Below are 26,860 nucleotides of genomic sequence, written 5' to 3' on the forward strand. Positions count from 1 at the left end.
GCCATTTCCATTCTGCATCATTGAGCTCTGATACTTCTTTGTTTTTTGAAAGCAGAAAAGCTGTAATCTGTGGAAGTAAGTCATAGAAACGTTTCAAAACTCTCCCTCGACTCAGCCAACGGACTTCTGTGTGGTACAGAACATCTCCATAGTCAACATTTAGGTCAGACAGAAATTCCTGAAATTGTCTGTGGTTTAGTGCATGAGCTCTAATGAAGTTAACAGAGTCCCACTTCAGTGATTTACTACACAGCGCTTGTTGGTGGATGAGGCAGTGTATGGCTATTGGATGAGAATGGTTATGTTTGTCCATCTCTTGGTTAATGCGAGCAATTACTCCTTTCTTAGACCCCACCATGCTAGGAGCACCATCAGTTGTCACACTGGCTAGTTTAGCCCAGTTCAGCTCCAAACCATTCACAGTTTGGCAAACCTTTTCATAGATATCCTCTCCTGTAGTTGTTCCTTTGATGCTTTGCAGTGCAGCAAGCTCTTCTGTGACTTTGAAATAGTCATTCGTCCCACGAATAAAAATTAGAAGTTGTGCAGAATCACGAACATCATTGCTTTCGTCGAGTGCCAAGGAAAAATAGGAAAGTTTTTTTGTGGAGTTTTGCAAATGCTGATGGAAATTGTCTCCCATTTCTTCAATCCTCCGTGTAATTGTAGGTCCTGAAAGACTCACTGTACTAAATAAATCGGCCTTCTCTGGACACATCTCTTTGGCAACAGAAAGAAGGCATTTTTTAACAAATTCTCCCTCAACGAATGGTCTGCCAGTGCACACTATTAGCTTGGCAACTTGAAAACTTGCTCGCAGTGATGAAATATTTAGCTGCTTCTGCTTCACAAAAGTATTTTGCTGAGTTGTTAATGTATTTTTCAGTTTTTATATTTTATCTTTTCTCACTTCTCCGACCAAACAATCATATTTATCTTTATGTTGAGTTTCATAGTGTCGACGTAAATTGTATTCTTTGAACACAGACACTATATTCTGGCATATCAGACACACAGCTCTTTCCTTGTACTGCATGATAAAGTAATCATAAGTCCACTGTTTTTTGAATATCCTACACTCCGAGTAAATTTTTCTCTTTCTTGACATCATTGTTTCCTAGGGAGTCAAAATTGATATTAGTAAAATACCAATATATATGTACAGCGCTACAAAAACAATATACCAGCAATAACTTTGCCCACACAGAGACATACAGACTGCACTGCCCATCAATGCAGTCTGATTGGGGGAACTCCGCTTTTACCCCAGGCTCACACTGGTGCGGGTGCCATTAAAAAGTTAATTACACCTGCAGTTTTGTTCACAGATCGCAGCCCAATGAGTGCTCACCAGCGCAGCCCAATGAGTGCTCACCAGCGCAGCCCAATTAGTGCTCACCAGCGCAGCCCAATTAGTGCTCACAAGCGCAGCCCAATTAGTGACCATGGGCCGGATAAATGCCCTCGGTGGGCCGCATGTGGCCCGCGGGCCGTAGTTTGAGGACCCCTGCCCTAGACTAACCCTCACAGGAGCATCCACACTGAGGAGGCCAAGGCAGCCATGTAAGTGTGGAGCCTATCAGACTGCCTTAAGACCCTTGGCCTAACAGTCTGAGGCCAAGCTATGAGAGTGTAGCAATTGCATTAATTGTGCAATTCAGTATCATAATTGGGTTCATTATCTGCAACGTGGTGAATAACGTGGCCAATAGTAGCTGGAGTGGGCCATGTATGTAAGTAGAATTTCTTTCGCACCTTACATTGCCAACTGTACTAACATTTACGAATGGAAAGATACATTTGATTCTGACTGGCATGTATAGATGCGTGCGTCACAATCGATATTAATTGGTGCATTGATGCATCGTTACTTCCTGGCTCGGGCTAGATGGGGGTGACCTTTGTGTGTGAACTGTGAAGAAGGGTATGTTAAATGTATCTTCCATGCTTTGGAACCAACAGGCTTGCAATGGAGATAAAGACTCCGGCATTTCAAAGCCTTCCATTAGAGGCTCGTGAGCATCCTCTCTCCACGCGGTATATCCATACAATTGTGTACGACTCCTGGGATGGGGCAGCGTACACAGCCCCGGCACGTTAACTCAAATCCCTGTAAACGCCAGCGATTAATTTACCACGCTGCTTGTCCCTCACGCTGGTGCGCTAATGACTTCCCGTGTCGCCCTAGGGTGTTGCGAATCGCTCATCACCCCCACCTCCACCCTTCCATTATTTTTTTTTCTCTCTGCACAAAAACATTGGTGTGTGTGTGCTGCTCGTTCATTCGCACCGCTGACACGGCCCTATTTTGGGATCCGGATGGAACGCGATTACACGACAGCGCATCCTCAAAAGCAAATGACGAGAGACGGGGGAGTGAGCGCAGCGAGATGGGAAGGACCTCTGAGTCACAGAGGTGATGGCTCGGCGTAATGGGAGCGAGTGCGTCCAGGTTGGTGGTGAGGGCGATAGGGAGAGGGTAGGAGCAGGCGACGAAGTGGAAAGAGTCTGAGCATGCTACCACTGAAGTGCAAAAGATGGAACGTATTGTGTAAGGAAGAATATCTCAACATCATCAGAAGATGGGAGGATCACGTGGAAATGCATTATCTTAATTTATATTATTTCGCAACTGGCAATCACCGGGACTTTTAATTCCCAATTGGAAGACTTACAGATTTCCCAGCACATATTCCTAAAAACTAAGACAATCCTGGCGAAAGCAGGACAAGTGCCAACCATAACAGTAAGGTGTTTGGAGATGCGTGGAGGCCGGCAAGGCTGCAGCCAGCACCTTGCTGATGTACGACAGCGACCTTTGGAAACCGCATGCAGAGGGGAAAGCATTATGGCCAGAAAAGGAAAATGCATATTGTTCGGATTCATAATGCACAACAGAAAGAGCTGCTACCCTGTGACATTATAAATCCCCGCATCTTAATGTAGATCTGAAATCTGATCGTAAAATGTGAAGGCTGCTGGCGCCACGCGCGACGCACTAACGGCGCGCCTTCCCTACTTAGCACTTCCGCTCAGCCGTGCGCTGACAATTCATCTAATTGCACGTGAATGCATTTACAGGGGGAGAAAGTGTGTAACTTGAATACAAACAAATGCCTTTATACAATGACTGCATGTGCACGGATGACGTACTGTAACATATCAGTTGTAAAGTAACGTGTCACTATGGCCTTGAGGCGTGTGAACAGCGTGCTTATTAGCTTTAACGTTGTTTAATAGTTAAACAAATAACGCATACATTTATCATGCTGCGATTTACGGCTCTCAGAATTTTATGAAATTGTATGGGTTGGGGTGTCATAATTAGGGTTTCCACACCTGTCCTGGCATTCCCACAATAATTCTCTTGTTCAGATAACTGCTGTGTCGTGGGAAATCTGTAGCCTTCCCGTGACATTTAAAGTCCCGGGTTTTGTCATTCACATAAAATAACATTGCACTCACGCCAATGGTGTTCTTCCCTCTTCCATTACTGTCAGCTGTTCTTCATCCCATGACATGTCCTGGTTGTTTTGTTCCTCAGAGGTGACAACCCTGTCGCTATTTGATGTATGAATTAATTCTCGTTTTCCCACTGATGTATGTAGAACCTAACGTGACAGCAGGGTGAACCTGCAAAATGTCTTTGAACCATTCATAAAAACAGACCAGATTCAGAAATAATAGATTCTCACTTGCACAATTCAGCCCATTTATAATGAGTAAAACATTCTGATCGATGCATCAAACCGCTGACTGCCTAGCACGCGAGCTGTTCAGTGGGCGGTTGTGAACACTGATGGGCCTACTGAGTTGTCTCTCGACTATCCATGGGTGGATTATTTGAGTTGCGAAAAAGATAAATGCAATATTTCTACATGTGCAATGGTTTGTAATTGACTGTTGAATCACGAGGCTCAGTTACGCAGTTTGGCAAATAAACAAATTACTTTAACAACAGGTGACACGTTGAACGTCTTGAGCCCATTCTATACAGGCCAATGATGAACACGTGTAGCCTTATTTTCATGCTCTGCATTATGTCTGGACCCCCCCCCCCCAAAACCATTCACCCCCACTCTAATATGTATTTTCCATCAGAGGTTTTTTGGGTGGGGTCGCGTTAATATATAAATGTGTTGTTAAAACCCGCCACCACCCGACACAGCCAACTAGTAAGGGTTGCCACGTAAACAGAACATGCCAATTCGTCACTAGTGTAGTGGATCAAATTACTCGCACTGACACTGAGTAACAGGTCGCCTGCTAACACTTTATCAATCCTACTCTCGCACCAGTTGTAGGCACACCTATGACTGCCTTTCACTGTGATCACACACGCTGCTTCCTCCTACCTGCTCTCTTTTTTTTTTCGGGCAACGTTTAATTCCATCGTCCAGTCTTTCACAATGACGGCAACGTCCAGGCAACGTCCAGGCAACGTCCAGGCAACGTCCAGGCAACTTCCAGGCAACTTCCAGGCAACTTCCAGGCAACGTCCAGGCAACGTCCAGGCAACTTCCAGGCAACGTCCAGGCAACGTCCAGGCAACGTCCAGGCAACGTCCAGGCAACGTTCAGGCAACGTTCAGGCAACATTCAGGCAACGTTCGTGCTCAGGGGCTCCGCACCCCCTCTCCACGATCGACGGCCCAGGGTACGGGGTTCATGGCTACACCCGGCATTGCGGGCTAGGATTTGGGGTTAGCGGTCAGCTGAGTTGGCATGGTTAGGAGTTTGCGGTTAAGGGTTAGAGGGTAGGGGTTATCGGTTAGGGGATAATGGTTATAGGTTAACAGTGGTTAAAGGTTAGAGGCTTACTCCGCCCCGCACCTACACTTCTTTATCTCGCCACTGCTCCCTGCTCTCACCTACGCTGCCTCACACCCACTCACCTGTCTGTCCCGGGCAGGGGGTTCAGCCAACACCCACCCGGCGACGAGGTGAGGGGAAAGGTCCCTTTGACGGTCCGAGCGGCAGCGGCGAGACGTCTCTTCTCTTGATCCCCGAACAACACCTCCCGCTACTCACACACTCCTGCTTATATACCCCTCCTCATTCCGAGTCCTCACATGCCCCCTCTATACCCCGTCGATCCCCACCCCCCTCTGCCTCCTTGACACGGCGTCATAACTTGAACAGGGAAGTGTCCTGCCGTCTCCACGGCGACTCTCACACTCATTAATTATCGCCTCCAGCTCCCGCCTCTGGGGCGCCTTCTCCGTGCCCCAACTCTCACACATGCTTGTCTCCAAATGCACCCTCTCAACTACGCTCACTGCGTACATCCCTTCTCTACATTAGTACAGCACAACTTGTCCTTCCTGTCTATTGTGTTCATTAAAATAGCCCCACCAATGGTAATCCCTATTGAAGTACGCTGCCCTTTGTAGGCATGCATATAAATCATGTATTATTTGATGATTCGCTTCCACGCAGCACTAAGGCGGTAGCTATCCGAACGGTTAAAGTTATTTTAATTTCTTTTAATTTCGATACATTCTTTAATTAGTCTTGGCCAGTAGTAGCTAGTTTTGTACAAAACGTCAACATGTGTCCTTGTTGCCACGCGTGTTCTGCTACTGCTGACACTTGTATTTGGTGAGTTTAATATTTCTCTGTTCTTTTAGTCTCATGCTGAGCATTCGTCCTGTTTGCCCAACATAACATTTACCACACGTGCAGTTAATCCTGTACACACCTTCTATTGATCGCTTCGGTAATGCATCTTTTGTACCAGATATTAATTTCTGTATTTTATGTACCTTGCCAAATCTGACTCGGATGTTTTGTTTTTCCAAACATCTGGCTAGTTCATCAGTTACTCCTGCAATGTACGGTATTTTTTTATCGTTTTAATTACTTGGGCAGTTTCAATGCTCGGTGTAGTGAGTTCAACTGAGTCGCAGATGTACACTTGGAGGCAACACATTTATTTAACACCAACACACGGGGTAACTGCCCCTTAACAGAATAGCAACCAATGGTGGTGACCACCAGGCTAACTACACTCATTACAACTGAACTAGCTACTACGGACCGGAACCACAGCTCGGGTCCAGGTCCACGTGTTGGAGACTCGGTAGAGCGCAGAGCGTAGACGGTTTCTTTAGGATTAACAGCAACGCCAGTCCCTCTGGGGGACCTGGCTTATATTCTCTGCGGCGTGGCTGGCTCCACCCTTGGCCACGACCACCTTCCAGAATCCTCGAGCAGGATCTGGACCCCGACTACGTGACCACCCCTAGCGCCCACTTGGGGCCCCTTTCTAGACTTAACTGGTCACGTGTCCCCTCGGGTCAACCAGAGTGCCATGGCCTTTAGTAACCTCATTATTACGGCCGGCACTTCCACACCCTATCCTAATAGGGCTGGCACTGCACGCCAAGCGTGGTGCCATCCAGAGATATCAATCAGCGCTCACCGAGCCCCTCTAGGGCCGGTACTACACCCACACCATAGTGGCGTCCGCGATGTCGTTACACCGCATGCCGTGCCCCTCTAGGGCCGGCACTACACAGTGACATATGGCAATGTCACTATACTCGTGTTATTTGATTTGGTTTTGGCATTCAACGATCTGTCGCGAAAGCCTACATGTTAAACCAATATGTATTTTGTTGCTGAATGCAATATCAGTGTTGATGTTTATATATATTTTTAAAATACATCTTTTTATTGAGGCTTTGCTTTGTGAGAGCTCTGACTGAATCCATTCACACTGACTCGGTCTACAATTGCTAGGTATCAAGGTAACTGGTAATCATTTGTCTTTTTCAGAGCCTGCCTAATGGTATGTATATGGTTGATGGTAGATAAACCTTTCCTAAACTTGGCTTGTTCATGTGATTGGTTGGTCTCTACATCTTTTACAGATTTCTGTCAATGCCATCGTTTTTTTTAGCATCCCTGTCTCTTTACATCTCTGCTCCTAATCATGCCTTTTTCCATTTCAGACAATGTGTTATCCTTTTACTTTTTAACCCTTGCCCCCACTTTAAATGCACCCGTTACCCTGCCAATCTGTTACCCTGCCAATTGCTACACTATTTTAATTGGTGATAAATATTTAATCACCTCTCACCTCGAGGCATTTTAATCTATCGCCTAGAGTTGGTCTAAAATTGGCTGCCTCGTGACCTAGATTTGTTATGTTAGCTGTCTTCATTGTTTTAGTGCAATTAGCTTTTCTGTCTCTTGGGCTATGTTGAAGTGCAACTTGCCCCCTGTTAATAACAAGTTTAAATTTGGGGCGCACTGGAGACAGCCCTATTGCTGGATATGTAAAATGCACTGATTGAAGTTAGGGGGAAAAATTATGAATATAATGTTGACTCTAAAAAAGTCAGTCAGCCGACACAACAAAAATGTTTGGGTTCGTGATAGTTCATCCTTCCGGTGGTTACTGGGTTTACTGCTACCTTGTCATTCATCGCTGATGTTCACTGATGCAGCAATATTTTACCTCGTGCCAAGAATGGACACGTATCTGCACGTGGATGTATGGAAGGGGTGTAATGATTTTCCACCTTCGTGATGCAGTCATTTGTGGCAATTCAGAGTTGTGATTCAATCAATAATATTTTTTTTTACGTATCTCATACATCGTGGTGAATGTAGCTGCCACTAGTGGCTGCCGAGGTCATGTGAATTCTGGACATACGAATTGAAACAACATTTTGTTACACACGTGATTCCTCGCACACGTCATAAACTTAAGCATAAATATTAATTGTTGAATCTGCAACACTGCACGGCGAATGCATAGCATCCACACGTGGTACGTTTTATGAACTGACCATGTATGGTGCCCCATGTGGACACACATCTATTGTTGCAACGCACCCACACGGCATTGCGGAAATGATTTTTAAATGGGAAACTGCAGGGCGATGGCTTCACGTCAACGTCAATGGGGCACACATACGGACGCCAGAGTGTGTGTGGCAGCGAGCTTACCGCCACCATGATCATCACGGTGTTGACTGCAGCAATATGGCAGGGCGATGCAGCGCAGACACTACAGGGTTTTTACGGCCGGGATCAAATTATGAATGCTGGGTGTGATGGCTTCACATCAACAACGTTGCCACCATAACAAGACCTTCAAAATAAAGGCACAATGGGCAAAGATGTTGTTTAGTATACCTTCGGGAGGACTGTTTGTTGCCAGCCGCTTGGTGTTGAAAGGTATTTTTAAGCCGTTGGGCTTGTGTTCAGCCCCTTAGATTCATTGCTCGAAGAAAAGAGAAGGCTTATAATAATGACAGAGTGGTAGCCAAAGCAATGCATATTCCACCGTGGAGATAATGGATTGTGGCGTTGTGAGACTGTGACAGAGGGCAGGAGCTTGGGGAGGCTTTCATCTCACAGTGGGTCATGGCTGATGATGATTATGAATGGGAGTTGCATACACAAGTTGCATACACAAGCCATCCGATTCTTGTTCATTTTCGATTAATTTAGCGGTCCCATTTATTTTCCCAGATAGTCATGGATACTAGTGTAGAGGAGAGAAATACGCAGTGCGCACAGTTAAGTGGGTGCAACTGAGGTCGAACAGATGTGCATGTTGCAACATGAGATTTGCACAGACAAGCCGCCAGTAATTAAGGGGAGAAGCGGGTGCAACCGAGGTCGAACAGGTGCTACGCTGTGACCCGAGGTTGGCGCCGAGGAGACGGGAGATGGGGGTGATGATAAGATATTAATGGGACAACTGGCGCCGACCTGGAGGCAGCTTAAGTGGATGCACTTGAGGACTCGGGATGAGCAGAGGGGGATATAAGCGGGAGTCTGTGTGAGCGAGGGGAGTTGTTGCTGGGAACCAAGAGTGAAGACATCTCGCCGCTGCCGCTCCAGCTGTCAATGGGACCTCAACCCTCACGCCGTCGCCGGGCGGGTGTTGGCTGAACCCCCGGCCTGGGACAGACGGGTGAGTGGGTCTAAGGGAGTGTAGGTGAGGGCAGCGGTGGAGATGCGAAGGTGCTGTGTGCAGAGTCGCTGAGTGCGGAGTCGCTGAGTGCAGAGACGCTGAGTGCAGAGATGCTGTGCGCGGAGTCGCTGAGTGCGGAGGGCAGGATTAGTGAGTTGCAGAAGAGATTAGAGCGGTAAGAATTTAAGTATATGTGACCGTACAGATAGTTACGGGTGTGCCTATAACTGGCGCAAGAACAGGTGAATAAAGTGTAAGCAGGTGACTTGTTACAATGTGTCGGTGTGAGTAATTTTTGAAGACACTACACTAGGTTCCACCAATAGCCACCACTCCACATCGTCGCAGCCTAGCAGAATTCTAGTGCAATACACAAAGGACATGTTATTCAAAGTGTGTGTGCACACTCACTTTTTACTGAGTAATTGTCTCAAATACTCCTTTTGCTTTGGTGCCTCGAGATGTACTGCGTGGGAGGCTTAGCGGTATAAATATTAAATGATGATGTAACGGTGTGTGGCTGGCATGGTCACGTCTTCCCCCCCCCCCCCCTTGCATGTATGTGTGTGTGCTGGCAGTACCGTGTCGGACAGCTGTACATGATCAGCAAGCACAGCCACGAGCAGAGCGACCGCGGGGAGGGCGTGGAGGTGGTGTCCAACCAGCCGCACCTGGACCCCACGCATGGCACGGGCCAGTACACTGAGAAGAGGCTGCACCTGTCCAGGTGCTACGAGCACTTTGTCAGCCAGGCTCCGTAAGGGGGAATTTGTGGTCCTTATTTAGTCCCACAAAACTGAGAGCAGCACACGTGTTGGTTAGAAAGAGGGCTTTCACCCATATGGCCAATGAATTTGTACATTTAAATTAGGCTCTGGCTCTCGCCCGCTCACCAAGTGCTCTCTCATTCCCAGGAGTATGGCAGGAAAAGTGGAAGATAATAGAAGTGATGATGGGAAATGAAAATGCAAATGTCATCACTACAACCAGGAACAGTGCTGGTGGTGGAATGTGCGATGTGCATACTTTTGCATCATGCAGTATGAACCCCACCATTCCCAAAGCCAACTGCATCAACCTCAAAACTATAGCTTTTACGCTCACCTATTTCCCGTTTTATTTGTTTCGTATTCCTTTTAAGCTCTAGGCTCACAGTGCCGCTCGTGCTGTCTGACAGTATTTTCACGATCAACAGCACCCCAGCGCACGTTGCACCTGTTTACTGCACTCTCTCAGCCCAAGGATGGACGGACGCGTCTTGCCTCGATATGCAGGGTGTTCTGCAGTGTAAACGTTAATTTGACCCGTCCTGGATTTACCTCGAAAATCAGAGGCTAGCGACGACTGCGCACGACATCCACGCTTGGTTCCCGAACCACCCACCCAACCCTGCATCTGCCTTCTCTTCAGACACCGAATCCATTACTGCCACAGTGCTAAAAATAAACGTTTGCTGTTGCCACTGATAGTGGATTTAGCTGCATGTAGCTGTCGAGTGTCCCTTGTACACTGCTAGAGATCGTTAGTGTTGTATTCTTTTTGCTCTAAACTCTGCACTTGTTCATCAGTTTTTATTTTAGAAACTTGTTTTCTAAGGCAATAAGGTTTGCACTCATGAGCAACTGCAGATTTCTAATAATAATAATAATAAACTGCGTTATCGTCCGAGATATACGTACATTTATATAGTTTTATTTAGTGCGTATTGGGTAAAGGTATGTGTGAACATTTAATAAAAAGCTAAATATTTGATCTCTTCCTCTTACAGTATCCTGAGATGTGGTCTCATTGTGATGCTCTACAAATTCTATTTGTTTAGGATTTGTGAACATTTCGAAATACATTTGTAATGACTACTTGACATACCTATCTTGAGATGGCACTTTATTGAAGACACAGTCGTGGCTAGGGGTGGAGCGAGTCCCGCCACACAGGATAAAAAGCCGGGTCCCCAGGGGGACAGGCGGCTGTTGTCTTCTTGAAGAAACCTACTTTCTACGCCAGAAGATGATCTCCAACTTTTGGACCCGGACCCGAGTTGGGGTCCGGTCCGTGATAGCTTACTCTGAGTGTTAGAGTAGCTAGCCTGGTGGTCTACCACCCTAGGTTATCTGGTAAAGGGGAAGTTACTCCCCTGTGTTATAGTGTTGAGTTAATAAATGTGCTTCCAACGTTAAGCTTGAGTCTCCGTCTGTACCCACTACAGCTGGTTGGAAGTGGCCAGACATTCTTGAGTTAAAATAACTATAGATTATGGAGACTAGGCAGAAGGTTCGTACCAGGTCTCCGGATGAAGAGGACGATGATCCAACAGCCCCAGGGATCGCAGCCCCGGAGGAGGGAGGAGAGGCGCCGCCGGTGGAGCAGCACGCCGTCCGGCCATACGACGTCTCACCACCGTCGGGGAGGGTGTTCCGGGCGGCACACTCCCACCTTGGCCGAGTTTCTCCATGCCGCGGCATCCATTCTGGACGAAATCCACCATGGGGATCCAGTGGCAGAGGAGAAAGAGCCAAGTGGGGCTGCAATTCCTACCAACGTTTCCGGGTTTCCCGCCGAAAACGTTGCAGTTCCTGCCGAAACTCTACACCAACCGGGAGCCTCCGCAGTTCCCGCCCAGGACTCCTGCCAATTGGGAGCCGCCGCGGTGCAGCCCGCACATATGGCCGCCATCTTGCCTGCTGAGCAGAGCGGAGTTCCCGCCAAAATCGAAGTTGCGCCACCATCGCTGGCACACGCCCCATCACTTCAGCGTCATCTACCTGTCCTGACGGAGTTCTCAGCCACGGGAGATGACTGGGTGGCCTTGCAGCAGCGCTTCCTCTCCAACTGCGAGATGGCGGGATGGACGGAGGCGCTGTGGACATTTCCCGCCACCCTGGACGACGATGCCCTGGCGGTGCTGGTCACCATCCCGCCGGGTGACAGGGCAACGCTGCAGCAGGCGCTCCAGCAGATGGCGGCGATTTACGGGCCACCGTCCGACACGCGCCATCGATTACCTGCACGGAGGCGGGGGGAAGCCGAGACGCCCCTCGCCTTCTGTAGCGCGCTGCTGGCGTTGGCAAAGGCCGCCTTCCCCAGGATGGACCAGGAGGGACTCGACTCCCTGGTCCTCGAAGCTGCTGGCGTTGGCGCGGGACCTGCAAGTCGTCATCCATGCCATCGACGACGACGACCTGTGCTCTCTCAAAGTTGCAAGGTGCGTCCAGGCACACTTGCTCTTGTAACGGGAGACGGGACTGGTGGCATGTGCCGCGCCTTGTGAGGCGCAGAATATGCCAGAGAATTTGGAGCCCGTCCAAGCCTGCCAATCCGGGGCGGAGGCTGGAAGCGGGATGATATGGCGCAAAGGGACGGCTTCTGACACCGGGGGAGGACATCGCCTGTTCTGGAGTGCGGCCTCACCATCTGTTTCAACTGCGGCCTACCAGGCCACGTCGTGTCAGGTTTCCGAGCGCCACGACAACGCCTCTCCGGATCACAGCCATCGTCCGCCCGACCATCTTCCTCTCTGCTGCAACCTTAAGGCGAGTCGCGACACCTCACTCACTCGGCCCCTAAACCCCCACCTCATCTCATCGCGTCAGTTCTCGTTTTCGTCGTGCGTCGGTGGGGGGGGTGTTCGGATCGCGATTGGACCGACTGGCCCCTTCGACTGGGTCAGTGGTCTGAGCTGGCCCATAGGGTTGCTGCCTCGACCGTGGTTTCATTGAGGGGGTCGATTTTAGGATTCTCGTCGATACTGGGGCATCAGCGACCATAATTTCAGAGCTCATTTATCAAATTTTGCCCACTAAATGCGGTAGCCTATGCCCCGTTGAAGTGCCGTGCTTTGCTGCAAACGGCAGTTCATTGGGTATCGTGGGTAAAATAACAGCGCAGGTCTGTATTGGTGACGTTAAATTGACCGGTCTGATTCTCGTCTCCTCGTCCCTTGCCGTTCCATGCTTGCTCGGGACCGATTTCTTGTGTATAGTGCCTGTCAAAATTATAATTGACCAAGGGTGCATTGAATTACCGTCGGGCCATCGTTTGGCATTTTTACCCTATCTCACTCGGACGTGCAGGGCCAACGCCACCGTGCAAGCGCTAGCGTCTAAAATGGTGCAGATTCCCCTTAGTGCGAAAATGTTGGTCCCCTTACGCTTGCGCAAGCCCCTCGATCCGGCGTCGACAGCGGGAGGGATCCTCCTGGGACCTTCCAATAAGGCTGTTCGGGGATTGATGTTGGTAGGAGCCCAAACCCTGGTGTCCAACAACCAGGAACCTTTCATCCAGGTCCTCAATGCCGAGTTAGAAACTTACATTGTTCAGCAAGGCACTGTGCTTGCCCATGCATCACGCACACTTCACGGGGGTTGTGTTGGAAATGTTGGGGTCGAGTCACACGCACCGCCGCGTAAGGGTTCGGATGAGAAGTGGCTAGATTCACTTTGTTCGGAGAGTGCGGACTTGTCCGAGTCCCAGAGAGATAAGTTGTGGACGCTCTTATGAGAATTTGCTGATGTTTTGAGTACAAGGAAATTTGACATCGGCCGTATTACGCTCTTGAGCCAACATATCGATACGGGCGACGCCGCTCCCATCCGGCAGAACCCTTACTGGCTAAGACCTGCAGAGAAGGAGCATGTTCGGCTGGCAGTTGATGAGATGCTAGCCACAGACATCATTTTGCCATCCATAAGCCCGTGGGGAGCCCCTATCATCCTTGTTAAAAAGCATGATGGCAGCTTGCGCTTGTGTCGATTTCCACAAGCTCAATAAGATATCTGTGGCTGGTGCTTACCCTCTCCCTCGTATGGACGATTCCCTGGATGCCCTAGCGGGCGACCACTACTTCTCGACCCTTGATTTCCGATTTTGCCAGTTGCCACTCGACGAGGTCTCCAGGCCCAAGCCAGCCTTTCATACGCCACAGGGCCTATTCAAATTTAATCGGCTTCTGATGGGGCTCCACTCCACGCCAGCTACGTTCCAATGGCTGATGGAGCTGGTCCTAGCTGGACTTCAGTGGCATTTATGCTTAATATACCTTGATGTTATCGTATTCAGCCGTACGTTCAATGGGCATCTTGATCGGCTACGTGCTGTCTTCCTCAAAATGCATGCGGCGAATCTCAAATTTAAGCCGCAAAATTGTCACCTTCAAAAATACGTGCGCTATCTCTGTCATATTATTAGTAAATCAGGCATTGCGATGGACCCCAACAAAACTGCGTGTGTTCGGACCTGGCCGACCCCCACGTCGGTGGGGGAGGTGCGGAGTTTTATAGGGTTCGCGTCTTATTATCACCGTTTTGTCGCCGGGTTCACTACCATCGCAAAACCCCTCCATGCCTTGACAGCTAAGGGTCAGAAATTTTATTGGGGGGAGGAAGAGGAGGCCGAACAACGCTACTGCGTCACAGGCCGAGAACTCCTGGCGATCGTTTTTTTTTTTTGTTCAATAGTATCGCCCCTATTTGTATGGCAGACACCTTTTTGGTGCGCTCTGGCCATGCAGCACTACAGTATGCATTGTGGATTGAACAGCTGTCAGGCCAACTTCTCGCGTTGGCTGGAGGTCCTCCAGGACTACTCCTTCACAGTGTCCTACCGGAAAGGCACCCAGTCGTGATTACCACCAAGCGACAGGTGCGCGTGTTTCTTGGGCTCGGGGCGCTGTAGGGCGCCGACCGATGACTCACCCTGCCCCTTGCGGCGTCAGCTGAGGTAGCCTCCTCTGAGGTGACCGACGGTCCCATGGCAAGCGACGCCATCCTTGGCCTTGACCTTGCGGAATGGGGGCACCTCCAGGTGGAGGATGCCTCCCTGATTAAGTTGCTCCGCCGCATCAAGGAAACAGATGGGGGTAGGGACCGTAGGGGCGTGGCCTCGGTCATCCTGAGGGACGGCCTGCTGATGTCCTGGGACGGCGGCTTGCGCATTTACAATATTGTTGTGCCCACTGCCCTGCGGGGAAAGGTTGTGTGGGAGGTGCGCGAATGACTGTTGCACTTGGGCGTGCACAAAACTCTTTCCACACTCCGGCTTGACTTCATCTAGCTGGGTATGGCAGAGGATGTAGCAGATTTGTTGAAGGGGTGTGTACAGTGTGCATGGCAAAAACGCCCGGCCAGGCCCTGTTGTCCGCCCTTGCAATCAATTCGGGTCTCCTGCATTAACGAGTTTGTTGCTCTAGACATCCTTGGTCCGTTTCCCGCCACCCCTCGGGGAAATAAATATTTGCTGGTTGGCGTCGAATATTTCGCTGGCCGATGGCCTGGCAGTTGCCAATGGCTGCCATCACCGAGGCTTTCCTCGATGGCTATGTCATAGACAAGGGTGCTCCTGAGCCTCTCTTGACCGATCAGGGCAAGATTTTCTCGTCCAAATTGCTGCGGGAGGTGTGCAACTTATGGGGCACAAAGAAAATCCATACGTCACCATACCACCCCCAGACGGATGGTGGAGCGCCTGCACCAGACTCTGACTTCGATGCTGAGCCATCAGGTCAGCGAGTCCCAGGTCGACTGGGACTTTCAGGTTTCCGGAGTTCTAGCTTGCCTACCGGATGGGTCCTCATACATCCACCGGCTATTCTGTTCTTTTTAATGTACGACAGGGACGTTGACCCCCCCAATTGATGTCCAACTACGTGTTGCGCCAGACAAGGCCAAATCAAACCTTTTAGAATCCATGGGCTTTAACCTCCCAAAGCTATCGGAAGCACGTGAGGCTTCAAGGGTAAATTCTAATTCGGACCAATTGGCTAATGAGTGATTATGGGGTCTCCATACTTCCGACCACGACTGGGTTGCAGGTGACAGAGCCTGGCTCCACTGCCCGCAGGGCCGGTGGGTACATCACCGAAATTGTTGAAACCCTGGCGAGGATCTGTCGATGTTATTAGGGTTGTCCAACTGCAGTGTGTCCAGATTCAGTTGGGCCGGCGGAACTGGTTTGTTCACCCATCGCACCTCAAGCCCTTCATCGCTCCGCGCGAATGCATCCCATCTCCACAACGCAGGGTCCAAGTGTGTGATGTGACGGACGAGCTGAGGTGTTTGCCCACTGAGGTTGGTCCTCAGCGGAGTCCTATAATCCTGCCTTCAGGTGCCGCACGACTGACGCCCCCCAAGTCGCCACCTGCTCTGGCTGCGGATGACGTGAACCCGTCTGCCCGGCCGACTGCTCCCCGCGGGGAGCTGGGTTCGTCAGGACACTTGCATGTTCCCTCCGGGACCTCTGGGGAGGGTGAGCCCACCTCCCCCGGGGGCCCGGCTACGAAGACTCGATCATACACACACACACACTCCCATACACACACACATACTCCCATACTGTCACTTGTGTTGTCGCACTCGGCGGGCCGCATCGCTATTGGCTGATCCTAGCCCTCGTTGTGCTCGTGGGTGTTGATACACGGTGTGGGTGGGAGATGTTGGTGCTGGGGGGGGGTTCCGAGGGGTTGGCGTTTTTCTGCATTCTTTTCTCTCTCTCGCCTTGCTTGTTGTTTTGTGCTTCCACCTTTTCCCCGTTCGTTACTGTACATTTGTAGATAGTATATATATTGTATAGGTGGGTTGGGGTATTTATTGCTGTTGTTGGTTTTGTTGAGGCACACATCGTTCTTGTTGAATTGTTCTTTATTATTAATTGCTCACTGCAGGAGAGTTGACAGCCGGGACGGCTGAGTTCTACGAAGGGGGGGGGGGGGTGATGTAGCGACATCGCTGCATGTCGCTGTGTGTGGCCAGCCTGGGAAAGGCACGACATGCAATGTATTGCTACCACGGACACCACTTATTGGGGATGCAGTACCGGCCCTAGCTGGGCTCGGGCAGCACTGACCAACAATCAGGTAATGGCACCACGCTCTACGTGCAGTGCCAGCCCCTACAGGATAGGGGGTGAGAGTGCCGGCCTCGGAACGGGGTTGTGGCGGACCATGGCACTCTGGTGGAACCCGGAGGACACGTGACCGGAGGTGTCTACCCGGGGACCCCCAAAGGGGGGGCTGGGGGGACCACGTGTCCGGTGGAGAACCTCCTCAAGAGTTCGAAAAGGGGGTCGTGATTAGGTGTGGAGCGAGCCCCGCCACACAGGATAAAAAGCCGGGTCCCCAGGGGGACAGGCAGCTGTTGTCCTCATGAAGAAACCTACATTCTACGCCGGAAGACGATCTCCAACTCTAGGACCCGGACCCGAGTTGGGGTCCGGTCCGTGATAGCTTACTCTGAGTGTTAGAGTAGCTAGCCTGGTGGTCTACCACCCTAGGTTCTCTGGTAAAGGGGCAGTTACTCCCCTGTGTTATAGTGTTGAGTTAATAAATGTGTTGCCTCCAACGTTAAGCCTGAGTCTCCGTCTGTACCCACTACATATGTATTTACACAGACTGCTTACATGAGAGCAAACATCTGCAATTAACTAAAATAAGACGACACATTTTACATCTTCACCCCCATTCGGTGTAGGTAAATAACAAATCATGTTTGATAGCCTGGTGTACGTACGATTTAACATGTTCCGGGTGCTGGTGTTGTGCTGCCACCCTTCCCCCATTAGCCCATCCAGCCCTGACTGGCAATGAAATTGGCCAAAGTTGAAGAGAGGAAAAAAATCACGCTTTCAGAAAACCTCTCTTTGCACGGCAGAGCACAGGCAGCTACACTTCGTGTGGATTGTCAAATTGTAGCCAGGGCTAGCGGGGACTCCTCTTTCTCACGGGGCCTGTGTTCTGCACTCCCCATGCACGCTGCAAATTGGAAGCTGGCATCGCAGCTGTTTGTCAACTGCCTCTGCGGGGCTCTCTGCTTGTTGCACAGACGCACAGTCTCTGTGACACACACACACATTTATAATAGTTTGTAACCCTGTTAAATTAGGTGCATCTGCCATTGGTTAATTCCAAAATTATTCTATCACAGCCTAGGATCATGAAATCTAAAAGGCTCTGTAATGGCACTTTGGCTAATGCAATGGACAGTGAAACACAAGACGCTGGGAGAAAAAAAGACACCGAACAAGCATTGTGGATTGTCGTTTTCATGTCGCAAAATGGCATTATGTGTAGAGCCACATCAGGATATGAACACGTAAGTGGAAGTGTATGTTTGCATGCTCTTCCCCACTTGATTGCCAGGATTAGCCCGGAGGACGTAACAAAGCCTCCATCTGCACTTCAAACAACCAATTTTAAAATTGAGTTTGGCATTCAGATTTGTTTATTTTCTTCTAATATTAACTGTTATTTTACAGCAAGCAATTTGAGCCAGTGTGAGCAATTATGGAACTGCGTGCAAAATGCCTTGATGGATACTAATCGGGGTATTAAAGTCTCCCAATGTGGCAGTTCAAACAGTGGGAAAGTCTCTTAACTCCCCCCCCCACCTCTGTCCACCCAGCGGCGTAAATGGTTAACGCTGCCATTAATCGATCGGCAGGTCGCATATGGTGGAGTAAAGTGTCGGTAATCTCACCTCTTCTAAGACGTTTGGCCAGCATGGAAGAGGTAGCCAAAGTACCCCCAAGCGTGGCTCTCGAGAGTTTTCTCGAGTGGAGGTCCTTCTGCCAGCAGTGGCGTGGACGAGCAATTGCAGGGCTGCACCATTTATAATGCAGAGCTCAGTGTAGCTACGGGTGGGCTCATTGTAACAATGTAAAATGTGTTTTTTTTTTTAAACAGGTAATTGAGCGAGCATGGGTCTTGACATGAGTGATAGTTGGGGTCTTCATCCACCAAGTTCTCCTGATTATGGCGAGGAGAGTCATGGTAAAGACATAAATCAGGTCTGTGATGTTTGATGCAGAGCTTACAGCATCAGAGCCCTAGGTATTGGAGACCTGACTCCTTAGCTGCGTGAATTATATGAAAATTGTATAAAATTATATAAAAATGCACATTCCAAATCCCCACTCGGTAAAAGCACAGAGAGAAGTAGAGGTTAATTAAACAGATTCAGTCTTCACTTGGAACTTGAGATAAAACACGAGTAGCGATGAACGCAAGTCCGTGATGTGCAAGTGGTTTATTCTGAGGTCACATGAAGGAGATCAAGTTAAGTCAGACCAGGTCTGTGCAGTTTACATCATTTCTGATGTGGACCAATGCTTTTGTGTAAATGCTTCCACATGAGTGTACAGGTGTCATTGCCCTCACAGTAGCAGTGCACCTCGTGCAAGACACTAACCATGCACGACAATTGATCGGGGCGGACCCAGTGGCATAACTTGCAGAGCCGTCCCTGGGGTATGGCGAATCGGGGCGACCGCCTCGAGGCCTGCACTTTGGGGGGCCAGCCCGTGCTTCGACATTACGGTGTCAATGTAATACTTCCAGTTTAGTTTGAAGGCCCACACGTTGCGATTTTCCCCGGGCTACCCGCACCCCCTATGCAGGGCCGGATCATGGTCCCATGAGGCCCCTGGGCACATGTCTTTTGGAGGACCCCCCCCCGCATTCCTATATTGGTGTATTTCTTGCCTTCCTCCTTGCAAATTCATCCACTAGATCGTCAAAATCTAGATGTCTGACAAAGTCTGACTTAACATAAGTGACAATGAGCTGAGACGTGTTTGGCACATGCTTCTCCGTAGCTAATTTTTTATTCTGCCTAAAAGGGAAAATGTGCGCTCACCCTCGGAGTTTGTCACTGGCAAAGATAGAAAAATCCGAAGTGCCACGAAAACATTGGGGAACATTGGCTGCAGATGAAGTGCCTGCAACGTCTCAAGCAATTTAGTCGGGCACTTTCCACCCTCAGTCAGACATGAAAGACTTGAATTGGATGAGTTCATTGGCAAAGCTTATGTCCAGGTCTGATGGATATGCAGCGGAGAGTGCAATTACATTTTCCACTGACCTCAATGTTAGACACCTGATCTGACATAAACAGAACTCCAAAGAAACTGGTCAAATGCTTGTTAGCGCCCAAGCTATGTTCAAGGCATGCCACCAGCTTATCAATGACCACATATAATGTTTTTATTTTGAATTTCTCCCTCCCCTCAAGTGTCAAACCTGGCTCTGAGCTCTCATCTGCAAATGTTTTGCATTTCCTCTTTCGCTGAAGAGCGTGCTTGTATGACTGAGAGACACCTGTCACATTTAAGGCTGCCCTTTCAAAAGCCTCAAACTGGTCTCGCTGTCCCACCTCAAAATCCCTCAACGAAGACAAAAGCTGTGCTGCTACAGAGATGTCAATGTCACTTGTCTGTAGGTGCATGCTTGTAGCGTGGAACCGGTCAAGTATGACGTCCCAGAAATGTGTCATGAACACCATCTCTAAGGTGTCCAATTTAGCACACAGTCCAGCGGCCTCAATTCGAGTATCTCTTTTCTCATTATCATCGTTGCACATACCACCGAAGGCCTCTCTAATGTGGGTGTAATTGCTCCACAGTGCCTTGGTTGACTCTGCCCGAGCACTCCACCGAGTACTGGACAGCGATTTTAATGCCAGTCCGACATCTGTCTTCTGAAAGACTTTCCCCCATCTCTGTGTGGATGAAGAGCAAAACGTGTACAGTGACTGCAACATGTAAAAAAAACTCGTCAGCCTCTGGGCTACTGCCGTCTAAGATGTTAACACCAACTAAGTTAAATGAATGCACTGCACAAGGCACATATTCTATCAGAGGTTTTTTTTAAGGTGGGCCTGTAGCTCATTGTATTTTCCTGACATGTTGCTTACATTGTCATATGACTGACCTCTACAGTTTGAGAGGTCCAACCCAAGGCCCTCCACCATCAAAGTCACACAGTCTGCTAAACTTTTACCAGTGTGGCTCTCAATTGGCTGGAAGCCCAGGAATCGCTCCACCACATTCCCGCTGCTGTTAACAAACCAGAATATGAACGTCAGTTGGTCCACATGTGACAGGTCTGGGGTGGAGTCAACAATTATTGAAAAATATTTGGCGTCCCGAATCTCATCTGCTATTGTTTGGTGAGTTTTCCGACCCACTAGCTCAATGAGGTCTTCACATATTGTCGATGACAAATAGGACATTGTGCCTCTTCCTTTTCTGCCAAACTTTTTAATATGTTCAGCTAAGAATGGGTCAAATTGTGATAGCAATTCTAGGATGTCAAGGAAATTACCGTTATGGGTTGACCCAAACCATTAATCATCTCCCCTAAACGCAAGTCCTCTTTCACCCAAGAACTTGATCACTGCTACAACTCTTTTCAAAATGTCCCTCCAGTATTTACGTTCCCACGTCGCCACGAGAGACACTTCCATTCATTTATCGCAGAATAACAAAAACACATCCTTAACTAATCCGCCTATGGTAATGGTACAACTTATATGACTATTCTTAATTTTCACAGATGTATTTTCTGTATTTGTACTACAAATAATTTCAGCATGTGATATCCTCGATCATGATGTTTTCAAATGGTCACAATAGGCTATGTGGTAGATATTGACACCTGGTCACTGAAAGTTAATTTTGTCTCATCATCCACTTAGTGTGAAACGAAGTTACGTTAGAGTACAAGATGTTTCAAATGATTATTATAATGGAATCTTTGTTCAGGAAATGAGAATACATTTAGAATATAATGGATTTGGTCAGGACAAATTTGCATATGGAACTTATTCGTGGTACAGTGTGCTGGAGAAATCACAGCTTCTCGGTATCCTTGCTAATTGCCATTTGTATTCCGTTGAGACGTCTACAAAAAGAACTATAAAGGCAGAGTTATTTTCTACCAGTTACCTAAAATACACTTGAGGTAGTTTTGCATAAAAATCTAATTGAAGAACTGCTGAAAACAAGTCGTGTTATATTATTATTTACAACTCTTGTTTAACACTTTACAACTCGGGTTGAAAGCGTTCATGCATTAGCTCTATCCGTCTCTCGGGCTGTGTGTTTGTTGGCAAGATACGGGCATGATAACTCGTAGTATTATCCATGCCATTCGTATTTAAAACTGGCCAAATTGATCCAAGCCTTTCCCAAAACCCGGCGATATTAATTCGTTGCAAATAAACACCTGTGTAGGACAAACACATGTTGAAAGCACTGCAGAATCCACGCATATGAATATCTTGTTTTAAAATCCACGTCACATTCTGAATTGCGCAGCCTGTCCATAGTTGTCACTTGTAGCAGACGCCATTCATCGTTGCCACCGCCACTAATCAGATTGAGTTGCGAATGTGCGATGCGCTGAGTTGTTTTTACTCCCGTAAACGCTCGGCTCGCATAACCACCCACGCTCCCCATCTGCTCGCTCAATGTGCTCCCGCCCACCCTCGCGAAACTGCCGTTAAACCTGACCTATAAAATGTGATGATCGCTTCGCAAACGAGGAGCGAATGTGTGCCCAGGGTTCGGCTGCGACCAGGAACTGGTGCCAGCGCCTGCTCCGATTTGGGTCTCTCGATTCCCTTTGAAGTTATCCCCAATGGCTGAAATCCGGGAGAGAAGTTGTGGGCTAGGAGAGCTAACCTCAGTCAAATGTGGTTTAGTCTTTGGCAAGGGGGGCTCAGCTCCCTTCAGCTCCCCCCCCCCGAGATTGAAATAAAAATATGACGGTACAGAATGAAGTATTGATTAATGGGCATCCCAGCCTTTCATCATATGCAGGGGGTGAGAGCCTGAGCAGAATCCATGATGGACAAAAGCAGATCACATTGTCGCTCATCTTGCTGAGCGTTTAACATTTTTTTGGTTCTTTCGGTAAAGTCACGTAGAAGGGAAGTAATAAAATAATAAAAATAAAACATAATAAAATGAAATAATTCTCACGACGTTTCGGCCACAACGCAAGCAGCCGTCCTCAGGTGTAGAATGAGACACTACCAAGCTAGGAGCTTATATATAAACTAGGTTGGAGGTGGAAGAGCGCCTTAACAAAAAGAATGTGCATATGAAGAGGAATTTAGCATATTCATGGTAAATGCGTAGGAGGTGGGCGGGGGGGGGGGGGGTTTCAAAGTCCTATTATGCCCATGCATTATGCAGGATCAGCAGCACCAAGGGGGGGTGCAGGGAGTAGCATTAACAAAGGAAAGGAATGTTATTGATATGTAGCTGCAGTTACTAAACAACCACGTAGAAAACTAAAGTATAAACTACATAAAAAAACTAAAGTATAAACTGCATAGCACCATCAGTATAATTACTATACTCTACAATAAGCTGAGTTACTAACAGCAAGTAAAACATTACAATTCTACGTCGTAAAAATTATATAATATGCTTGCATCTAAACTTTATTCTCTTACATCACACGAGCATATACCGTACTATATACTGCCATAGATAAACCCAACATTAAATTATATACTGTATTACTATAAACCACCCTATACCTTATACATTTCAACATAACACTATGTATTATTCTACCCACCCTAATGTGTATCGAAATGGTTTATTACGTCCTTCCAATGATTGCTAAGCCAGAATCCATCCTCTCGGTTAAAATTGTCTCTGTGTTTGTATATGTGGATCGCCTCATGAACGAATCTCTCATGATAGCCAGATGGCCTGCAGAGAACCTCTGTCTTGGAGAAGTCAATGTCATGTGAGCCCACTGAGTTGTAACAGTGATCTGCCACGGCTGAGGTGTTTGTCCTACCGTGTTTCAGGTCAGCTTTATGTTCACGGATGCGGTCCGAGACATGTCGTTTGGTTTCCCCAATGTAACTGCTACCACAGAGGCAACTTAGTTTGTAGACACCAGGGTACTGTATGTCTGGAACCACATATTTTACAGACGGTACCAGATCACGGATTTTATGTACTGTGTTGAATCGGACCTGGATCTTGTGTTTAATCAGGATTTTGGAGATCTTTTTTGTGACCCCAGCAATGTAGGGTAAGGTGATGGTCTTGAAAGGCTCCTCAACAGGATCCTTCTTGATGGTTGGAGTGATGGCTTTGCGGATTGTGTAGTCGGAGTAACCATTAGCCTTAAGAGCTTGGCGTACGTGTTTGAGTTCACTGGAAATGTGTTCATGGTCGGAGATGCATTGGGCTCTATGATATAGAGTCTTGATGAGAGAATTCTTCTGGGATGGATGGTGGTGGGAATCCGGTTTTAGATAAGCATCCGTATGGGTGGCTTTCCTGTAGACAGAGTGGCTCATTGAACCATCAGGTCTCCTTTTGATTAGGACATCCAAAAAGGGTAGCTTGCCATCATTTTCGACTTCGATGGTGAATCTGATGGCTGGGTGTATGGAATTGATGTGGTCGAGAAATTGGTCTAGAGCAGGCCGGCCATGTGGCCAGATGACAAAAGTGTCGTCTACGTACCTCTTCCATAATGTCGGGCGTAGAGTGGCAGTCTGGATGGCGTCCGTCTCAAATTTCTCCATGAAGATGTTGGCTACAACCGGAGATAGGGGGGAGCCCATTGGGGTGCCCTCAATTTGCTTGTAGAAAGTTTCATTCCAAGTGAAGTATGTATTGGTTAAGCAGTGTCTCACCAGGGGGGGTACCCCAGCATTCAGTCCTTGATGAACTAAGTCTTCAATGATTGCGATGGTGTCAGGTACAGGAACCTTGGTGAATAAGGAAACCACATCAAAACTGACAAGCAGGTCGTCTGGGGACAGGGCAATCCCCTTGATTGTCGATACCAGGTCAGTAGAGTTTAGTACTGCAGAGGTGGTTTTTCCAGTGAAAGGCCGTAGGATTTCAGACAAAAAACGAGCCAATTTATAGGTGGGGGAGTTGATAGTAGAGACAATGGGACGAAGAGGTGTATCTTCTTTATGTATCTTTGGCAAGCCGTATAATCTTGGTGGCCTGGCTGCAGAAGGTTTCAACGAGAACTGTTTGGTCTGATCAAATAATGCGGTTGAATCAGAAATGATTTTGTTGGTTTTAGTGACGAGGCTGTTGGTGGGGTCTCTTTTTATTTTTGTATAGCTGCCATCGTTGAGTAGTTCTTGAATTTTGTTGTTGTATTCTATTTTGTCCATGATGACAGTGGCATTGCCTTTGTCGACAATAACATACATATCAATAACATTCCTTTCCTTTGTTAATGCTACTCCCTGCACCCCCCCTTGGTGCTGCTGATCCTGCATAATGCATGGGCATAATATGACTTTGAAACCCCCCCCCCCCGCCCACCTCCTACGCATTTTCCATGAATATGCTAAATTCCTCTTCATATGCACATTCTTTTTGTTAAGGCGCTCTTCCACCTCCAACCTAGTTTATATATAAGCTCCTAGCTTGGTAGTGTCTCATTCTTCACCTGAGGACGGCTGCTTGCGTTGTGGCCGAAACGTCGTGAGAATTATTTCATTTTATAATGTTTTATTTTTATTATTTTATTACTTCCCTTCTACATGACTTTACCGAAAGAACCAAGAAGATGAATCCCTGCAGTCACGAAAGCTTTAAATCGAAATCGTTTAACATTTGTTTGTAGTTTGTTTAACATTGACTGCATGGAGCACCCCCCCCCCCCCCCTGAGTTATTGAATGCAATATCTTTACTCACGGCCATGCCCTCGAGTTGATGTGGTGTGGAGGGTGCAGAGGTCAACATATCGTGCCTGTCTGTGCGCACTGCCGTTTTAAAGATGATTCCGAATGCCTGATTATTTATGGGCTATTTTGTAGGTACGTTTATATTTACAGTTTTACTTAATCATGTCAGCACAACGTCACTGTTTTATTGAGTAGTGTGCTATTGTGATAAAATGAAGATAATATTTAGGTGCAGTGGATGGGTATATGTGTGTATTTCTCATTTGAGTTAACTATATTTGACAACAATAACATTCTCTGCGCACCATTAGCAATGCCACGCCAAATATTGATTCGTGTGATGCTGTCAATTATGTTTCAGGTCACTTCAAATAAAATTAGCAGTGTTTATTTTACACAGTCACATTTAAATGCAGCACAGTGTGCTCTGCTCTAGAACATAAAATTAACCCCAATAAAAAAATTCGAAATCACATCCCCTTCTCTTTCTCCCCCTACCCCCACACACAAAGACAAAGAGCAAATTCCCCCTGTAGCCATACAGATTGTTGGGGCAAGTGCTGTTCACGAGTACCTGTTAAGCCCGGAACAGGGCACCAGGGGGTGGTGAGGCAGCACCATGTCTGGCCAACTCTGTTTCTCCAGTGGTGATGTTTGTGCAGCTCCTAATTTAAGACAGATTCGACCTTGGGAAGAACCAAGATCGCTTCAGATATTGTTAATTTTGTTTTCTATGAGTGAGAATTTAACTTAGTTTGTCGTGTTTGTAGCATTGTAGGCTAACCACGACACTCTCGCTTCTCCCTCTCTCCCATCACACACACACACACGCCAACACACAATCACGCCCGATGTTGTCCCTTCACAGTAAGTTGCCGAGCTGGGCTAAGGTGGTCGTTCCTCGGATTTTCTACATCACGGAGAAGGCATGGAACTACTACCCATACACGATCACAGGTGCGTGTCCCTGGGAGCCTACCCGTCGTGCCCAGAAAGCTTTTGCCACGAGTGCTGCAAGGATTCAGCGTTGCAGTGGAAGCCCCCATATCAGTACAAGTGTCATCCGATATCTGTTTAATGTTTATCTTACTTCATTGTAATTGTACCACGGTCAGTCTAAAGATAATCTGCCCGAGCCGTCTTATGCTACAGGGAATGTATTATTTAACATTCATTTAGGTTTTTGCAATAAATTATATTTTTCATGTGACAGTTGTTTTTTCCCTGATTATATATTTTCTCAATTGCTGTGCTTTACTTTTATTTTTCGATTTAAAGCTTTCGTGACTGCTGGGATTCATCTTCTTGGTTCTTTCGGTAAAGTCACGTAGAAGGGAAATAATAAAAAAAATTAAAATAAAACATAATAGAATGCAATTCTCACGACGTTTCGGCCACAACGCAAGCAGCCGTCCTCAGGTGAAGAACAGGTCTGTCAGAAAGACAGCGTCTGAATGAAAATGCAGATATG

The 26,860-nt window shown here is 47.8% G+C and overlaps 1 protein-coding gene across 1 annotated transcript in view; it reads left to right on the top strand.

Annotated features, from left to right (window-relative positions):
- Nucleotides 1-26,860, top strand: part of LOC144943386 (cytoplasmic phosphatidylinositol transfer protein 1-like) — an 89,827-nt gene that overhangs the window by 51,297 nt on the left and 11,670 nt on the right. The window contains exons 3-4 of the mRNA XM_078870789.1: nucleotides 9,513-9,661; nucleotides 26,258-26,346. Of these exons, the coding sequence (XP_078726915.1) occupies nucleotides 9,513-9,661; nucleotides 26,258-26,346 (238 nt within the window). The remainder of the gene's footprint in view (nucleotides 1-9,512; nucleotides 9,662-26,257; nucleotides 26,347-26,860) is intronic.

This window comes from Lampetra fluviatilis, chromosome 1 (genome assembly GCF_964198595.1).
Source record: "Lampetra fluviatilis chromosome 1, kcLamFluv1.1, whole genome shotgun sequence".
In the NCBI taxonomy this organism is placed as follows: domain Eukaryota; kingdom Metazoa; phylum Chordata; class Hyperoartia; order Petromyzontiformes; family Petromyzontidae; genus Lampetra; species Lampetra fluviatilis.